This window comes from Carlito syrichta, unplaced genomic scaffold (genome assembly GCF_000164805.1).
Source record: "Carlito syrichta isolate Samal-C Ts95f unplaced genomic scaffold, Tarsius_syrichta-2.0.1 Scaffold89331, whole genome shotgun sequence".
NCBI classification, from domain to species: domain Eukaryota; kingdom Metazoa; phylum Chordata; class Mammalia; order Primates; family Tarsiidae; genus Carlito; species Carlito syrichta.
The window spans coordinates 165,349-180,420 of NW_007033427.1; the positions used below are offsets into that span (position 1 = coordinate 165,349).

The window sequence follows — 15,072 nt, forward strand, 5'->3', positions numbered from 1 at the left end:
CCAGCAGGTCGAGGCTGCGTGGCTGGGAGCGGCCACTGCACTCCAGTCTGGGCGACAGAGTGAGACTCCAACTCAAAAAAAAAAAGAAAGTGGACCTTTGAAATGAAGGTCCAGGATTCTACCAGAATGAAACCGATAGAAATATGACACTTGCGTCTTGCTTCAGCACCACTGCCAAAGAAGAGGTTCAATGCAGTATCTTTGTAGGATACCATGTGGGTCCTTTTCATCCTGATTCCATTGTTCTGTTTGCCTCTCTTTTAGAACAATGCTAAAGTCGCCGTGCTGGGGGCTTCTGGGGGAATCGGGCAGCCCCTTTCACTTCTCCTGAAGAACAGTCCCTTAGTGAGCCGCCTGACCCTCTACGATATCGCGCATACACCTGGAGTGGCCGCGGATCTGAGCCACATTGAGACCAGAGCAACTGTGAAAGGTACTGGGCATGCTGGTCCTGGAGACTTTCATCTCTTCTCCCTAGTAGACCAGGATGTGGGTTTTGAGTCAGATCCTTAGATGAAACTAGATGTTTAGGGACTTGAGGTTTCTTGTCAGTTTTAAATTTCAAATGGACAAACAATTACACCCTTTTGGACTTGGGTCTATAAAAATTTAAACAGCACTCTGTTTTAGAAATACAAAGTAGCCTAATCTTCCCATTTTTTTACTTTTCCTAATTTGAAAAGTAGTATGAGAATTGGGGCATGGGGGAGGGGGAAGCGTTAGGGACCTCCAGCAGGCATTTGGGGGCAATGAGAGGTATTGTTCCCTGGCTACCTTCCCTCCTTCCCAAGGATTACCTTGACCAGCTCCTCCAAACCACAGCCTCTTAGAAACCCTGCCCTTCCATGAAAGGTAATATCTAGGCTGTTTGGTAAATGTAAGTATGTTGCCCAAAAAGTTGTTTGTAATTATATATAATTATATATCCTGTACACTTGACCTTCATGCTATATCAACATTTTTCCATGTCACCAAATTCTTGGTAAAACCATTTTTAAAGTTGTATTGTAGTTTATCAGTTATTTATTATAGCCCTATTGTTTTATAAAAGCAGCTACGTGGCTTGTCTTTTTTTCCCCCCAGACAGGATAAATTCTATCACTCAGGCTGGAGTGCAGTGACATGATCATTCCTGGGCTCAAATGATCCTCCAACCTCTGCCTCCTAAGTAACTAGGGCTACAAGTGTGCGCCACCATGCCCAGTTGATTTTTTAAAAAATTTTTGTAGAGACAGAGTCTCAATATGTTGCCGAGGCTGGTCTCAAACTCCTAGCCTCAAGCAGTCCTCCCACCTCAGCTTCTTAAAGTGCTAGGATTACAGGCATGAGCCACTGTGCCCAGTCCTTGAGTTGGAGTCTTACTCTGTCACCCAGGCTGGAGTGAGCTCCTGCCGGGCTCAGGTGATCCTTCCACCTCAGCCATCCAAGTAACTGAAACTAGAGGCATGTGCCACCATGCCTGGCTAATTTTTTTTTATTTATTGTAGAGACAAAGTCTCTCCATGTTGCCCAGGCTGGTTTCAAACCCCTGGACTCAGGCAGTCCTCTTGCCTCGGCCTCCCAAAGTGCTGGGAGGCTTGAGCCTCCGTGCCTGGCCCTAAATCGTGTTTCTTAGAGTACTAAAAATAGATTTAGTAGTTATGAATATTTCACAGCTTTTACTATAAAGCTCCAAATTGTTGTCCAGAAAGACCGTACCGATTTCTCTCCCTGCTGACAGTGTATGAGAATACCATGTTGGCAGTGTTTATAGGAATCTTCAGTTGGTATAACAGTTTGGGAGGTTGACTGTGAAGCCATACGTCTGTTCCTTCCATAGTTCCTCTGATTTGGTTTGCTTATTTTCTTTTGAGCTGTATATTTGAGTTTCTGAAGACTCTTGTAATAAGCAAAAAGCCAAAATCAAAACAGATTTTGGACATTTGTAGCAAATTTCCCTGAAATCTTTGAAAACATACTTTTTCCACAGTTCATAGGAGTAAGCAAGGTAGATTACTAATTACTAATATTTAGAGTCCTTGATTATCAGCACAGTGTTTTCCTCCATGCCCCCAGTGTGCCTTCTGCTCAAGGAGTTTTGTCAGGATCATGGTGAAGTGGAAGGAGCAGCTCTTCTCATTCTAACTGGAGGCCAAGAATGCCTTACGAGTACTAGTGAATCGGATAAAGACAAGCACATGACTCGGTGTGGTTTTGTAGAACCCCAGAGGGCTAGTCTATTCTAAAAGGGACCTGGGCAAGACAAGGAAAGTAGGGTAAAGGGGGGCCTTCTTGCCATCAGGAATTTGTCAGCTCTCAGGGCAGTAGTTGTCAGCAGAAGGAAATCACTTGACAATGGGGCCTTCTAGCCTTTCTTGAGGTCTCTAGATGGCATTAAGCCCAGGTAGGGGCTATCCTTCCCAGGCCTCTTAAATCAGAAAAGGTGAAATTTCTCTTGTGGGGTGTTTTTTTCTAGGCTACCTTGGACCTGAACAGCTGCCAGACTGCCTGAAAGGTTGTGATGTGGTGGTTATTCCAGCCGGGGTCCCCAGAAAACCAGGTGTGTCTGAAATCTCTCCAAGTAGGAAAGTGGCTTTAGTTTAATCCAGTTACTTTGCTGCAGAAAAAATGCCACAAACTCCCCATTGCCTATGGCATAAAGATCACATCTCCATATTGGCCTGGCGTTAAATAAGCCTTTACATATCTGCTACGTGTCTCCCCTGCACCTGATATCTTGCTGTTCTTGAACTTTTTTGTCCTTGTGCATCCGGGCATGGCCCCATCTTCCACCCATCTCCACCTTGGAGATTCTTACTAATCCTTCTCAAATATCACCCTCCCTTCCCCTTGTTCTACCCCCGTAGATCTCCACTCTTGCCTGTGTCACACCGGGTTGTTTTCCCTACAGGAGAGTTTTACTTGAAACAGGGTCTCTATCTTGCTTGTTGTCAACTTTCCTGTAGCAACTAGCATGTAGCACCTGGCCCCGTTTGGAAATCCATTGTGTGCTTTGTTAACATCTTGCATTGGATCATTTCTAGGCATGACCCGGGATGACCTGTTCAACACCAATGCCACAATTGTGGCCACCCTGGCTGCTGCCTGTGCCCAGCATTGTCCCGAAGCCATGATCTGCATCATTGCCAATCCGGTGAGTGTCACTGGGCCCAGCCCGCATCGCTGTGACAGATGGGTAGGTGCTGATACTGTGAAACGCTCACAATTAACAACAAAAGTCTGCTAATGTGCTTGTAGGGAGAACAGGCAGATGAGAATACTGAAACAGAAAAGTCGAATACACTAACAAGAGGTCCTTTTGTCTGTCACCCAGGCTGGAGTGCCGTGGCATGATCATGGCTACCACAGCCTCAACTTCCTGGGCTCAGGTGATCCTTCCACCTCGGCCTTCCAAGTCGCTGGAACTACAGGTGTGTGCTACCATATCCGGCTGACTTATTATTATTTATTGTAGAGACGAGGGTTTGACAAGTTACCCAGGCTGGTCTCAAACTCCTGGGCTCAGGCACTCCTCTCACCTCAGCCTCCCAAAGTGCTGGGATTACAGGCGTGAGCCACCATGCCCAGCTGGGCCCTGGAACTTACTTCCCAAGGATTCCTTTTGGAGTGAACTAAATGAGAGGCTTTTTGTTTTTGTCTTTTTAAGAGATGGGATCTGACTGTGTTGCCTAGTCTAGTCTCAAACTCCTGGGCTCAAGCAGTCCTCCCAAGATGCTGTGATTACAGGCATGAGCCACTATGCCCACTCCTAAATGAAAGTTTTGACCTAGTTCTTCTTCCAACTAACTGCCTGCCTTTGGGCAGATCACTTCTCTCTGTACCTTAGTTTCCCCATCTGAGCGGAAGTCTGTTCTTAGGGTTCCTTTCATCCAAGATTGTGGAAGCCTATTGACTCCTTTTTTTGTTATATAGTAGTCGTCCCTTATCTTTGGGGATATATTCTAAGAGAACCCCAATGGATGCCTGAAACCGTGGGTAGTACCAAACCCTGTATATACCATGTTTTTTCCTATGTATACATACCTATGATGAAATTTAATTTATAAATTAGGCACAGTAAAAAATTAACAATAGTAATAATAAAACAATCATGACAATATACTGTAATAAAGTTTTTTTTTATTTCCTTAAGTTAATATTACGTTTACCTTTTCACTTAAAGGAAACACTTTACGGCTTCTCTTTGGCATCCTCAAACTGCCGACATCACTATTGTGCTTTGGGGCCATGAAGTAAAATAAGGGTGTCTGGAACACAAGCACTGAGATACCTCAACAGCTGATCTGATGACAGATAGTTCAAAAGTGATTAACGGGCAGTGGTATAGATATCGCAGACATGCTGGGCAAAGGGATAATTCACATCCTGGGTGGGATGGAGCACGATTTCACTCTGTAACTCAGGATGGCCTGCGATTTAAAACTTATGAATTATTTATTTCTGGAAATTTCCACTTAATATTTTCAGACCTCACTGGCAACTAAAACCACAGAGAGCAAAAACCACAGATGGGAGGACAATCTGTATTCCACTCAGGGTTGCAATTCCTGGCTTCCTGTCGTCCCCATCTCCCCACACTTAGACACAATCTCAGAAACACACGGCCACCCTAGACCCTACCTGCTGGTTTTTGCAGGTAGTTTATTCTTCTACTCAGATTCTGCAAGTGCTGTGCCCTCAGAACCCCAGGACAGCACTGGTTCCCAGGCCTGGCCCGGCAAGGCCCTATGTTGCATTGAACAGCAGCCCTGGCCCTCCTCCTCCTCCTTGAGTCTGGGTTCTGGTGTCTGAGTATGTTGAGTATCTGGGTGAAGGTGCCAGGACAGTGATGTCACGAAGGTATGTGGCTGCCGATAGGCACCCAGAGCTTGGGAGAAGGATTCTGTCTTCCCCACAAACTTGCCTTCCTCAGAGGTGGTCGGTTAAAGGTAGATAGTAGCTGCTTCTTTTGTTGGAGAGCTTACTAATGTCCAATACAAACCTGCTGTTTTGTTTTTATTATAAGATTCTTCCTGGTACCAGGTAATGTATTAAGCACTTACCTTATATTAAGTCATTCAATCTGTACAACTTCATGAGGTAGTTGTTGTTTCCCCTATTTACAAATAAATAAACCAAGCCTAGGGAGTTTGGGTAACTTGCCTAGGGTTAGAACAGGGACAGACCTGGGATTTGACCCTACTTCATCTGAGCAGTCGATGTCCTGTGGAGCCATCATCACATATTTAAATTGGAGGCTGAAGGGTTGCCAAGGAAACAAGCATCCCCTGTAGTAAAGGGTTTCTTTGTTTACCTGGTGTGACCCGTCCTATCTGGCAGGTGGCTTGCCCTTACACAAAGTTATCAGACAGGGCAATTTGATTTGGCATCTTCAGTATTGTTAGTGGTCTGATGAAAAGATTTTTTTTTTTCTTTTGTTGCTTGGCCCTGTTCTCAGAATTCAGGACAAATTATGCCTGTCTCTTGGATTTACTAGGTTAACTCCACCATCCCAATCACAGCAGAGGTTTTCAAGAAACATGGTGTATATAACCCCAACAAAGTCTTTGGGGTGACAACACTGGACATCGTCAGAGCCAACACTTTTGTTGCAGAACTGAAGGTAAGGGCTATACCAGGTATCTCTTGAGTCACCTTTCTGAACTTCTCTGGCCACCCTTACTCATTTACAAGCATGGAAGACACCTGGAACCTACAGGTCATGAGTCAGTTATGCTCCCTTAGTGGAAGCAGCCCCACATCTCCTATGAAATTCATACAACAGGGCCCTACAGGTTTAACTCTGGCTGGCTTTTGTCTCCACTAACTCACTGTCTCCTCCCTAGGTTTCTCTCTGTCCAGACTTCCCCTTTCTCCTTACTCCTGAAAACTAGTAGTAGCAGGATTTGCTTGCTGTTTGTGAGATAAGGGATTATAGAACTTAGGAAAGTTCCAGAAATCCTGAGATACCAGAGTTGTCAGCCCTGGTCTCTGGTTCTGACTCCTCTTTTCTGGGTTGCCCCTAGTGGCTTGCCTGGGAGAGTCCTGGCCTTGCCAGGTACCTGGCTCTCGGGCTGCTAGACTGAACTGCTGGATTTAGAGTCCTCAGTGCCTTTTGCAACTTCCTGTCTAATTGTTTCCGTGTGGATCCGGCAGAATCACTTCCCCTGGCCCCAAAAAGTGTCCCTCTTGAGCTTCAGGTCATTTTGCTGTGACTCGCACACTCAAGGAGGGCCTCTCGGAAGGAGGGGAGGAATTGTTGTGCACACAGCTGAGGGAGAAGGGCGCACACAGGGCCACACCAGACAGATTTGCCTCACTTTAATTCCTACAGCAGCAAGGACTGAGGGCCTGGCACTCCGGCTCTGTTCCAGGTATGTGGGTCACAGAGATTCATGAGACCAGGCCCCAGGTCTCGGGGGCTCTGTGGAGTGCACAGAGACAGTTTAATTTCAGAGACAATTTAATCAAGTGACCAGGTTAGTGCAGGTGTGCACAGAGTGGGATAGAGCCTGTAGGGAAGGAGCAGGAGGCTGTGAGTCTGAAAGTGGACGCGCCAGCTGGGCGTCCCAGCTCCAGAGGCACATCTCTCCGTGTTCTGGAAGTGACGGTACTTGTTCTCCTGGGGAACTCGGGGCTGGGGCACGCCACTGCCCCTGGGCCCTAGTCCTGCCCTGCACCACCACGGTAGTCACTGGCTGCTTGTGACCGTTTAAATTAATCAACGTGGAATAATGTTAAGACTGTGCTGAGGCTAGGCGTGGTGGCTCACACCTATAATCCCAGCACTTTGGGAGGCCAAGGTGAGAGGCTTGCCTGAGCCCACAAATTCAAAACCAGCCTGGGCAACTTGGCCAGACCTCCTCTCTACAATAAATCAAAAAAATTAGCTGGTTGTGGTGGTGCGTGCCTGTAGTTCGAGCTGTATGGAAGCCGGAGGTTAAAGGATCACCTGAACCCAGCAGGTCGAGGCTGCGGTGGCCGTGAGCATGCCACTGTGCTCCAGCCTGGGCAACAGAGTGAGACTCCAACTCAAAAAAGAAAAAAAGATCATGTGCCTTCTGTTGCACCTGCCATATTTCAGGTGCTTAATAGTCACGCGTGGCTCCTGTGTTCTCACAGAAGGTTCTGTCAGGTGGTGCTTCACTCTTTCAGGGAGGGAAAGGGGGACTTGGGCCCTGGCCAGAGGAGCTGGTGCTTGAAAAACTGCGATCGGTGAGCTGCCATCACCTCGGGCTGCCTGATGTTCTGGCAAGTTCCTGAACTGTGTCAAGAGTAGGTAGCAGTTTTTAAACTTCAGTGTCTCGTTCCTCCCTCAGCCATTCCAAGCCCCTCTGCCACCACCTTCCCTTTCAGGATGGCTCCCAGAAATGTTCTGCTGTTGGCATTTAATACACCCCTGGTATTGACATATTTTTTCACAACCCATGGCTTTGCTTTTCTGTGTGTGTGTGTGTGTGTGTGTGTGTGTGTGTGTGTGTGTGTGTGTGTGTGTTTGTTGTTGTTTTTTTTTTGAATTGGAGTCTCTTTCCTTCACCCAGGATGGAGTGCAGTGGCATGCACATTCACAGCCACCCCAGCATCGACCTTCTGGGCTCCGGCAATCCTTCCACCTCAGTCTTCTGCATAGCCCAGAACTACAGACGCATGCTACCACACCCGGCTATTTTTTATTTTATTTCAGAGACGAGGTCTCACCAAGTTGCCCAGGCTGGTCTCAAACAGGCGGACTCAGGCAATCTACTTGCCTCGGCCTCCCAAACTGCTGGGATTACAGACTGACTTTTCTGTTTCTTTTACGTAGAGTACTCTTTGCTTGGCTAATTCTCCTGCTCCAGGAAGCCTTCTCCCCTTTGCTTCAAAGCCACCCCATACTCCTGTCTTATACCATGCAGCATTGAAACGTCAGTTTGTATCCAACTTTTGAAAAGGGGCTGTGTCTGTTCATCCCTGTGTCCTGGTGACCACATGGTGCCCAGCACAAGTGTGCTTACACTGGGATGAACCTCACCTCTTTGGCTCCTGGCTCGGTGAAGCTGGTCCTGCCTGCTTTGCCCAGTCACGAGGTTGACCCTCCTCTCCTAGGCAAACCTTGTTTCCTGGCTCACGGCTCTTTAGCAGCCGTGGCATTGGGGGCATCTTTTAGGGAGCTGCCCACCTTTCTACCATAATTCCCATCAGGTTCTTTTTTGTCTGTTTTAAGAAATACCTCATTCACAGATTCTCGGGGGCCTTATACCTTTGGTGTTTAACAAATTAGTCAGCCTCTCCTAGCAAGTCCTCCTAGCGTGAGCCATGGTGTTTTCACCCTGCACCTCTCAATTTTGTTCTTTCTGTTCCAATCTCTAAGGTGCCAGGCTTCTTTTCACCCCTTGCTTTCTTGGGATAGGTATGAATTTTGCTCTGCACTGAAGGAAAGAGAATTTGGCTTGCTCCCTGTAACAGAGTATAGGGACATGAGTCTGGGTTTGTACGTGGGGAATGGTGTCTCTGAGAAGGAGAACTGTAATCTTCAGTTCGGGAAAGATGTCAGGCTGATGTGCAGTGGCCGTTCCCGGCCACCACAGCCTCTACCTGCTGGGCTCCGGTGATTCTTCTGCCTCAGCCTTCCAAGTAGCTGGAACTACAGGTGTGCGCTACCACGCCCAACTGATTTTTGATTTATTGTAGAGATGAGGTCTCACTAAGTTGCCCAGGTGGGTCTCAAACCCGCGGGCTCAGGCAATCCACTCACCTCAGCCTTCCAAAGCCACGGGATTATAGGCTGAGCCACCGAGCCCGGCTTCTGCTCATTATGAAGGAAGAACCTGTAACGGTCTTGCAGACAACAAGCTTTTCCTCACTGCACATGTTCAAACTGTCAGCCATTTTGTGGGACCATGGTAGGACAGCTAAGCACAGCGGAGGTTGGATGATAACTTTTCTCTGATTTCTTTGTTTCGTTCTGAATTCTGGGAATTTTCCCAGTATTGGTACTTCGGGTGGTTTTGACATGTTTTATCCTCAGAGAGGTTGTTAACAATTAATCATGCCTCATACTTTGGTCACCAGGGTTTGGATCCAGCTCGAGTCAACGTGCCTGTCATTGGCGGCCATGCTGGGAAGACCATTATCCCCCTGATCTCTCAGGTACTTGTGTGACATTGCAGATACCTTCAAGGTGACAAGCCCCTCTGTTTACCAGGGCCTGCTCTGAGGCAGTACTGTAGGACTGGTGATTCAGCCACTTGGAAAGGTTCCTGCTGTGGAGACAGCCTCACCCCCATCTGCTGAGGGGCTGAGGTCAGGCTGCGGCATTTTGGGGCTCAGCTGTGTGGAGTGACTGGTCAGAAGGTGCTCAAAGTAGCCAACACCAACCAACAGTGAGAACTAGTGTTAGGTCAGAGCAGGCGAAAGTGCTTTGTTTACAAAGGAGTCTAGACAAGGCAAACACCACTGGGAAAAAGATATATAAATTGACCTTATAACCTTGGAATATAATGTACTGAGAAGGACACAAAATATTTGTGAAGTTTTTTTTTTTTTTAGCAAAAATGCATAGCCTGACAAAATCATGAGGAAGCATCTCACATCCAGGATGGTGGACATTCTACAAAAGGAGTGATCAGTACTCTTACCAAGTGTCAGGAAAGACAGGACCTCACAAGAGACTAACTGAATGCAAGGTGGGGTCAGGACAAGAGCCTGGAACGGAAAAAGCACAGTAGGGGAGAACTGGTGAATTGCGAATAATAGTTTAGTTAGTAATGTACAGATGTTAATGTTCTGTTCTTCACGATTACACTGTGGTTATGTGAAGCAGTAACATTAGGGTAAGCCAAGTAAGGGAAATCTTTGTACTGTTTTTACAACTTTTCTCCAAGTCCAAAATATAAAAAGTTCTTCAAAAATTAGTAGGGGCCTTGCAAAACTTCCCAGCTGATTTGATTTCATCATTTTTCTATAAAGAAAAGGTCTTGGGGGCAAGGCACAGTGGCTCACATCTGCAATTCCAGCACTTTTAGGGGCTGAAGTGGCAGGATTGCTTGAGCCCAGTCTAGGCAACATAGTGAGACCTTGGCTCTACAGAAATATTAGGCAGGTGTGGTGGCACATGCCTTGAGTCCCCGCTACTTGCGAGGCTGAGACGGGAGGAATGCTGGAGTCCAGATTGTGCCAATGTACTCCAGCATGGGTGACAGTGAGCCCCTAACTCAAAAGTCTTGGTTTTCCCTGCTGTGGTGGTAGGCGGGAGCTCCTGTGAGGAGGGGGCAGAAGTGGGGGGCTTTGGGTTGGGGGCAGGGGCCAGAAGAAGCTGCTCACTGACCCCACGGTTTGGCTTGCAGTGCACTCCCAAAGTGGACTTTCCTCAGGACCAGCTGACAGCGCTCACTGGGCGGATCCAGGAGGCCGGCACTGAGGTGGTCAAGGCCAAAGCTGGCGCAGGTAGAGGCTTAAGACAGCCCCTGGGGCTGGGCGCCAACATGAGGCCCTGCTGTATTCAGGGTGTTCAAGGTTGAAGGGAAACACTGCTTGTCCCTGGGCAAGGAGTGGGTAGTTTTCCGCTTCATCCATGTGCACATGATAGGAAATCCATGTGTAAGAGGGCAGCTCAGCTTGCTCTGTGGGGTGGAGAGTCCGTCTTGAGGTTGGCAGACCCAATTCCATGCTGTCCTGAGTAAGGGACACTGACCTCAGTTCTCGATGGTTAAGCTGGAAAACTGGAAGGTGCCCCGGCTGGCAGGGCAGGCTCACCTGGTCTTCACGGTTGCAGCGCCAGCTTAGCTGACCCGCCTGTGCTCTCCTAGGCTCTGCCACCCTCTCCATGGCCTACGCCGGTGCCCGGTTCGTCTTCTCCCTTGTGGATGCAATGAACGGAAAGGAAGGAGTCGTTGAGTGTTCCTTTGTCAAGTCGCAAGAAACAGACTGCACCTATTTCTCCACCCCGTTGCTGCTGGGGGTATGTATCCTGGAGGCTGGTTCTTTGGACTGTGCTGGGAGGGTTCTCGCCATTTCAGATGCAGGCGCTCTTCCCTGTCCCTTTGCTATGTAATTCAGATTCCCTTTGTGAAGTTACTGCATGTCACCGCCTGACATGTGCTTGGGTTTTTGAGGGTGGAAGCACATCACTGAGTTAAGAGCTGGGAGAAATTGCAGACTGAAGCGTGAGCCTCCCAGCATGTGGATCTCACTCCCCACAGTTTGACAGCTCAGCAGCAGCTGCCTGAGTGTGTTTACTGCTGAGCCATTCCATCTCCAGACAGCCCACAAACAGCTCTGGAGGAAAGCCTGGACACCATCTCTTTCTGGCTTCTGCTTGTGCATTCGTGTTGTGACTTCAGGGCCTGCAAGGCCCAATTCCTCTTCCAGAGAAGCCTGGAGACATTGCACAGCTGTGAACTGTCAGACTGTCCTGCTTCCTTGCTCCACACCCTGCTGGCTTGCCTTCTTGGGATGTGCATCTGGGCCAGAGCCATCTGGTCACAGTACTTGCTTCGCCCCCAAGGTGTTTTGGGGGCGGCCGTCTGGTCTGGTTGACATTTGCTGAGTTTTCGGTGAGTGGAAACCCTCAGGTCTTACAGACCATCAAGCCAGGTTTCCATTTCCTGTGTGTGGACAGCTACTGAAAATGGGCAAATGTGGAGTTACCTTTATCATGTGACCAGAAAGAAAGTCATGATTTGCTGGGCCACCCCAGGGCCTTTCCTGTAGATACTCTGATGCCCACAGATCCTTGACTTGGTCCCAGACCTTGGTGGAGAGACATGTGTAACAGTTCAGTCAGCACAGGTGTGTGGCGGGACCTGCAGGAGAGGAACACCCAGGTCTGGCGGGCCTAGAGCCAGGGAAGACTTGAGGAGGAAATTGTGTTGAAGCGGGGTCTGAGGCTGTTCTGACAGCAACGGTACTCCGTTTCAGAAGGTGAGACAATGACAAAGAGACACCTGTTGTTTTTGCTAACGTCAGACACGAGCCTACTTAATTACGTTTGATTCAGGCGAATATTAAAAATGTCTCTTCAGTTCTTTCCCAACCTGGGGAAGAGACTGGAAGCCCAAAATAGGCGCTCGGAGAGAATAATGTGAAGCGCCCCTGACAGTTCAGTAGCTTGGGTGCCGGGCCCTGCAGCGCGTTGCCCTCGGGTGTGCTCACAGCTCCTTTGAGGAACATGATCTGATCTTTTGACAGACGGGGAAACACATTTGGAGTGTAAGTCATTGTCTGGGGCACATGCATAGTCGATGACGGAGGCAGGATCCAGCCTAGGAGCGTCTGGCTCTGAAGCCCACACTCCTGATCGCAGCTGAGCCCCCTTCCTGGGTGGGTGTAGCACACGCAGCAGGCCACCCAAGTTCTCGGCAGAGCCGAAGAAGGGACAAGTTGTGTTTTCTGTAGCAAACTCAGGAAGACCTCATTTTTGTGTGTGGACAGCTCCTTTGCCGCTGTTCTTTCCACTGCTCCCTTGCAGCATACTAAACAAACCACCTCCCTTCTCTCCTTCAGAAAAAGGGCCTAGAGAAGAACCTGGGCATTGGCAAAGTGTCTTCCTTCGAGGAGAAGATGATCACTGAAGCCATGCCTGAGCTGAAGGCCTCCATCAAGAAAGGAGAAGAGTTTGTAAAGAACATGAAGTGAGAAGTCGTGAAGAGCAGCTTGTCTCCTTAATTTATCAAGGCATCATGTCACTGTAAAGCCGTTCAGATACCTCTGTATTTTAATTCGCTTTGATCATGATTATTTTATTAACATGACCATCTCTTCAGAATTGTCGCTGGGTCGCTGGCGCATCAATAAAAGCAGTCTTTGATTTTCCTTTTCAAGGTCCTTTCTCTGAATGTTGTGCTGTCTCCTCCATGAGAGCTGACTTCAGAGGGCCTGTCAGCTCTTCATTGTAAGTCAGAATGAGGTGTCATTTACCGTTAGACTGAGGGATGGTGGGTTCATCGGCAGCGTCAAGAGGGTCTAAGATGCTTATTCTGGAAGAGGACGAAATATGCATGCTCCTCTGAACACCTGTCTTTGCATCATTGTGTCACTCGGGGCCTAATTTCTTATCGGGGTTGCTGGCCCTCCCGGGGTAACAGTTCAGCGGCTAATGAGCCATTTCTGTCTTTTGTGTTGCTTTCTGGCTGAGCAAACAGCCCCGTCTCCATCGAGCTGCCTTAGCTGACTCTCCCCCTCCGAATTCATCTTCTGAGCGAGCCCGGGACAGTGGGGGCCTGCTACGGCAAGGCTCAGCACACCATGCCATCTTTCATGAAAAGGTGTTTCGGTTGTCATCAGCAGCCTAAAGAAAGGATTTCAAGAATTATGCATAGGCCCAGCTCGGTGGCTCAGCCTGTCATCCCAGCACTTTGGGAGGCCGAGGCTAGTGGATTGCCTGAACCCGTGGGTTCGAGAGCAGCCCGGGCAACTTGGCGAGACCTCATCTCTACAAAAAGTCAACCAGGCGAGGTAGCGTGCACCTGTGGTTCCAGCTACTTAGAAGGCTGAGGCGGAAGGATCGCCAGAGCCCAGCAGGTCGACGCTGTGGGGGCCAGGAGCGGCCACTGCACTCCAGCTTGGGTGACAGAGTGAGACTCGGACTCGAGGAAAAAAAAAAGAGTTATACATATTCATAGTATATAAAACCTAAAAAGTAGCTAGAAAATAAAGTAGGAAAGTAACCACTGATAATATTTATCCTTGTGCATATTTCACAAGTTGAGATAATGTAGTCTGCCCTTCTGGCTATCTGTTACTGTGTAATCCCCTCTCCAACTAAGTTGTTTTTAAGTCATTTTGTACCTCCCAGTTCTCTGGATCTATGAGGCTCAACTGGGTGGTTCTCTCCGCTTGCCATCAGCTCAGCCTGCAGTCATCTGGAGGCTGGGCTGGGCTGGGATGTGCACAGTGATGGCCAGTGTGTGAGATTGCTGGGACAGCTGGGCTTCCCCCCACGGTCTCGGTCCTCATTCTTAGGGCCTCTCTAGCAAGGTGGTCGAGTTCCTTGATGGCTCAGAGCTTCCAAGAGTAAAAGCGAAAGCTGCCAAGCCTTAAGGCTTAGACTCAGACTGGCACATCACTCATGCCACATTCTTGGTTAAAGCAAGTGACAAGGCAAGCCCAGGTGCGTTGTGGCTGGGGACCACACAGACTGGTCTCAAACTCCTGGGCTCAAGCGAGCCTCCCACTTTGGCCTCCCAAAGTGCTGAGACGACGGACATGAGCCACCATGCCTGGCCCTTTGTCACTTTTAATAACTGGATAATCCTTAAGGTGAACAGAGTAGCTATAATTTATTCCAGTGTTGGATAATTTTCATTTGTCATTACTCCCAAGAGCATGACCCTGAATGTCATCTTTTAGACTATTTCCTCTTAGTGGTTCTACATGCAAAGCACTGTGCTCGCGCTATTTGGGGTGCGTTTGCCATTTCATGGGATTCTGGCAGCAGTCCTGACAGGCGGGACCTGGGATACAAGGGCCAAGTCGTGTCTTGGTTTGGGTCATCACTGCTCACCTCCATGTCTGGTTCTGCCTGCTCCCAGATGACCCCATTAGGCGCCGTGAGGAAACAAGCCACTAGAAAGCAAAGAAGAGGAAAATAACTCACTTCTGGTTGGCTGGATCTGCGAAGTTTGCCCCAAGTGGCAGGTCCACCGGGTCAGGACACAGGCAGGGGCAGGATGTGGGCAGCCTGTTCAAGTGGGTTAATTGAGGAGATCCATTCAAGCCCTAGGGGACTGGGGACTGCAACCCAGAGAGGCAGGCACCACGAGACCAGGCACAGCCCCTTGCAAGGCCTGTCACAGGAGGCCAGAGGCCAGACCAGGGCCCAAGCGCCTGGATGGAGGAGGTGCTCTGGTTTGCCCAAGGCAGCCACAGGACAGGCCCTGGGCTCTTGCTCCTGGTCACCCAGCAGCTTCCTCTGACCCTGGGTTTGGAGTAATTAATCCCTATCCCCTCGGCGAGCCAGCCAGGAATGGCCTGTCCTTGATTATGCAGGGCACTGGAGATGAGAAACCCAAGGTTACCTGATTAACGGAAGTAGCTCTGCCAACTTATCTTGTGCGGCACTGTTGCTTTCCTTGGTCAGGGCTGACAGGGTTGCAGGTTCCTGGCCCCACCCCT

General features: G+C 48.9%; 1 protein-coding gene across 4 annotated transcripts in view; it reads left to right on the forward strand.

Annotated features, from left to right (window-relative positions):
* MDH2 (malate dehydrogenase 2) overlaps window positions 1-12,779 on the forward strand; it is a 19,824-nt gene extending 7,045 nt beyond the window's left edge. The window contains exons 2-9 of one of the 4 annotated variants that reach the window (XM_008058049.1): window positions 265-433; window positions 2,456-2,539; window positions 3,024-3,133; window positions 5,477-5,602; window positions 9,031-9,108; window positions 10,305-10,404; window positions 10,767-10,918; window positions 12,463-12,779. In XM_008058049.1, coding sequence (XP_008056240.1) covers window positions 265-433; window positions 2,456-2,539; window positions 3,024-3,133; window positions 5,477-5,602; window positions 9,031-9,108; window positions 10,305-10,404; window positions 10,767-10,918; window positions 12,463-12,594 — 951 coding nt within the window. In that variant the 3' untranslated portion in view covers window positions 12,595-12,779. Of the gene's footprint in view, window positions 1-262; window positions 434-2,455; window positions 2,542-3,023; window positions 3,134-5,476; window positions 5,603-9,030; window positions 9,109-10,304; window positions 10,405-10,766; window positions 10,919-12,462 lie in introns of those variants that run through there. The other 3 variants (XM_021712278.1, XM_021712272.1, XM_021712275.1) reach the window with 3 other exon arrangements.
* The last annotated feature ends 2,293 nt before the right edge of the window (window positions 12,780-15,072 follow it).